This window comes from Condylura cristata, unplaced genomic scaffold, assembly GCF_000260355.1.
Source record: "Condylura cristata isolate star-nosed mole 26May11 unplaced genomic scaffold, ConCri1.0 scaffold00042, whole genome shotgun sequence".
NCBI classification, from domain to species: Eukaryota; Metazoa; Chordata; class Mammalia; order Eulipotyphla; family Talpidae; genus Condylura; species Condylura cristata.
Genome location: NW_004567143.1, coordinates 3,963,090 through 3,966,358, shown reverse-complemented (window position 1 = coordinate 3,966,358; position 3,269 = coordinate 3,963,090). Strand labels below are relative to the sequence as shown.

The 3,269-nt window shown below is 74.0% G+C and overlaps 1 protein-coding gene across 1 annotated transcript in view; it reads right to left on the bottom strand.

The window, feature by feature from the left end:
- SSPO (SCO-spondin) overlaps positions 1-3,269 on the bottom strand; it is a 48,357-nt gene that overhangs the window by 14,831 nt on the left and 30,257 nt on the right. Inside the window, exons 54-62 of the mRNA XM_012733852.1 lie at positions 3,228-3,264; positions 2,963-3,133; positions 2,805-2,884; positions 2,065-2,234; positions 1,258-1,304; positions 966-1,154; positions 711-881; positions 385-585; positions 32-128 (exon numbers count right to left, since the gene is read on the bottom strand). Coding sequence (XP_012589306.1) covers positions 32-128; positions 385-585; positions 711-881; positions 966-1,154; positions 1,258-1,304; positions 2,065-2,234; positions 2,805-2,884; positions 2,963-3,133; positions 3,228-3,264 — 1,163 coding nt within the window. The remainder of the gene's footprint in view (positions 1-31; positions 129-384; positions 586-710; positions 882-965; positions 1,155-1,257; positions 1,305-2,064; positions 2,235-2,804; positions 2,885-2,962; positions 3,134-3,227; positions 3,265-3,269) is intronic.

Here is a 3,269-nt window from a genome sequence, read left to right as displayed (position 1 = left end):
CACGGGGGCCCCCACCGCCGTCGGGGCTCACCAGCGCATGCAGGGCCCAGCCACCACCTCTCCCGGCTCCAGGCTCTCCCAGGAGCTGAGCTCTGACCCTACTGACCGGCTCTGGTTCTCGGGGACCCCTGAAGGTGGCAAGCAGGGTGGGGAGGCCAGACGGCTCAGCACACACCTTGGTCCCCTCCACCGCCTCCCCATCCGCCCTGCCCACCGTGTCCGGCACCCCAACGTGGAGCGGGAAGCCCCAGCTGGACTGGCCCGGGGCGCGGGGTGGCGGTGTGGGGACATCATGGGCGCGAGGCAGGACCGGGCATCACTCCCGTCCTGCAGCCCCCGTGGAGGGTCAGGGCCAGGGGTGCTGGGCAGGGCGCAGCCACTGACCCATGGCCCCAGGCTGGTGCTGGCAGCGGCAGCGGGCGGGGGGCACACAGAGGCCGTCCTGGGAGAGCTGCCCCGCGGGGCAGCCGCAGCTGGGCTGGCAGCCAGGAGGGCCAGGCTGGCACATGGTCCCAGGGGACAAGTCCTGGCACGAGCGGGGACAAGGCCTCCCACAGGGGAGGAGACCCTGGCCCCCGCCGCAGTCTGGGGGAGGAAGCAGGAAGCGGTGTTGCGGGAACCCCACACGGGGAGACTGACCCCAGCCCTGAGCGCAGGTCCCGGGGTGGGGACAAAGGCCGCCGGCTCGCTGGCCCTCCCCGCCGCCTCACCTGCACATCGGGTGGCATTGTCCTGGCAAGGGCGGCTCTGCCGGTGGCCCCCAGGGCAGGGCACGCCCCCCTCAGAGGCGGGGGGCCAGCTGCACGCCCGGCTCCGGTGCGACTGCCCCCCGCACGCGTCGCAGGGCGACCACGGGCCCCAGGCCCCCCAGGCCCCGTCCACTGCCCCGGGAGGGCGGAGCCATGTCTTGGAGGCCAGGGCGGCCCCGGCGGTTGGGGCTGGCACAGGCCGCAGGGGCGCCTCGCCTGGGCACTGGGCGCCGGGGCACACCTCCCTCTGGTGCTGGGGCCCTGCCTCCCCCGCCCCCCCGGGGCATGGGGCCCCGCCCTGCCGGGGAGCCGGGCAGGCGCAGGCCCTGGAGCGGGTCCTCGTCTGGCCCCTGCAGGGCTGGGAGCAGGCCGTCCACTCCGACCACGGGCACCAGCCGCCGGGCACTGCGAGGACAGTGGCGGGCACTGGGGCGCACCGTCCCCTCTGGGGTCCAGCCCCTTGTGTGCCCGGCCTCTTCGCTCACCTCCTGCCCCCCTGGGAACATACCTGGACAAGGCAGGTCCGTGCAGGTCAGCTTTCCCTCCAGGCAGGTGCTGGGCAGGGAAGGCGGGCGCCAGAGGGAGGGCAGCAGCTCAGCCTGCCCGTGCCCCCACACACGCCCCTCCGAGTGCCTCCCCCTCACCCCTGTTCCCGATTTCCCTCCAAGGCCCAGGCCCCTATCTCCAGACACTGCCCAAAGGGTCTCTCGGTGCCCCCCGGACCGTGTGTCCTACCGGGGACCGACCTCGGGTCAGCTCAGCCGACGGCCAGGCAGCGGGCGAACCCCACGCCTGTCGCCTGTTCCCACTCACAGCTTAGGCCCCACTGGCTCCCCGAGGGGACTGCGGGGGTGTCGCCTGCATCCACCCAGACGCAGGAGAGTGCAGGTGCCGGAGAAAGGAGGTAGGAGACACCTGCGCTCTGCTCCCACCTGCCCTCACCCCTGCACCTGCACCTGCTCCCGCCTTTGCACCTGCTCCCGCCCTTCACCTCTGCACCTGCACCCTGCTCTCACCCCCTCACCCCTGCACCTGCACCCTGCTCTCACCCCCTCACCCCTGCACCTGCACCCTGCTCTCGCCCCCTCACGCCATGCACCTGCTCCTACCCCCTCACTCCTGCACCCTACTCCTACCTACCCTCACCCCTGCACCTGCACCTGCTCCCGTCCTTCACCTCTGCACCTGCACCCTGCTCTCGCCCCCTCACCCCTGCACCTGCACCTGCTGCCGCCCTTGCACCTGCTCCCGCCCTTCACCCCTGCACCTGCACCTGCTCCCGCCCCACCCGCACCCTGCACCTGCCCCGACTCACCAGTGGTTGCAGCCATCAGGCCTCGCCAGCTGAGCGCCTGGGCGGTGCCAAGCCCCGGTCAGCAGGTCCAGGCAGTCACAGTGAGCCGGCCGCACGCAGACCGCCCCGTCAGCACTCAGCACCTGGCCCGGGGGGCAGTAGCAGCCCGGCTGGCAGCGCCACACACAGTGCTGGGGGGCAGCAAGGGGGTCCCGTCAGCCCAGAGCAGGGAGCAACGGGGGCGCTGGGGATGAGGGAGGATGGCGCGAGGGAGGAGGGAGCTCGGCGGGGAGAACGCAGCACCCCCACACTGTCCCTCCAGAACAGCTCTGGCCCCCAGTTTTGGTAAGAAAGTCGGGGAGACAAGCCAGGCTGGGGTCTCTGACTCAGCCCTCAGGGGCCAGAGCACAGGGCACAGGGGCCCTCAAGGCTGGCGGGAGGCAGGAGCTGGGCCCGGGGAGAGCAGCGCCAGACAGCCTCCCCCTCGAGGAGAACCCCTCCCTCACAGCGCCCCAGGACCGCAGGCGGCCCGCCCTTGCCCTGGCGCCCGCAGGCAGGTCCGGGCACTGAAGCCCTGCGGTGGGACGCTGCAGGGGACAAGCCCTTGCGGAGCGAAGCCAGGCCTGGGGCAGGCTGCGCCCGACTCGCCGGGGGCCGGGCCCCGCCCCGGCATGGGGCCCCTCCCCGGGAGGTCTGGCGGTGCGGGCCGCCCCCCCCCGCCAGGGTGGGGCCAGGACCCCCGCCCGGAAGCCCAGACTCACGGCCAGGTCGTCGCAGGAGCGGGGGCAGGGGGGCCCGCAGGGGCTGTACTCGGCCCCCTGGATGGCGGAGCAGTTGGCCACTGGCGGAGGGGACAGCTGGGCTGAGAGCCGCGTCCTGCACTTCCGGCGGCCGCCTCCCCGCCCGTCCCGGCAGGTACCTGGGCACGGCGGCGCCTGGCAGGCCTCCCCCTGGGCCCCGGGCCCCTCACAGTAATCCCCCAGGCCCCGGGGGGGCGGCCGGTCACAGGCTCGGGCCCGGCTCCGCAGGCCTCCCCCACAGCTCCGGCTGCAGCTGGACCAGGGCCCCCAGGGCCCCCAGCCCCCAGCTCCTGGGGACAGCGGGAGGTCAGTGGGGAGGGCTTGGCCGCTGGGGCGGCCGGCCAGGGGAGGAAGGGCGCGGGCGCAGCCGGGCTCCCGACTCACGGTCGCAGCCGGGCAGCAGGCAGGGCTCCTCCTCGGCCTCGG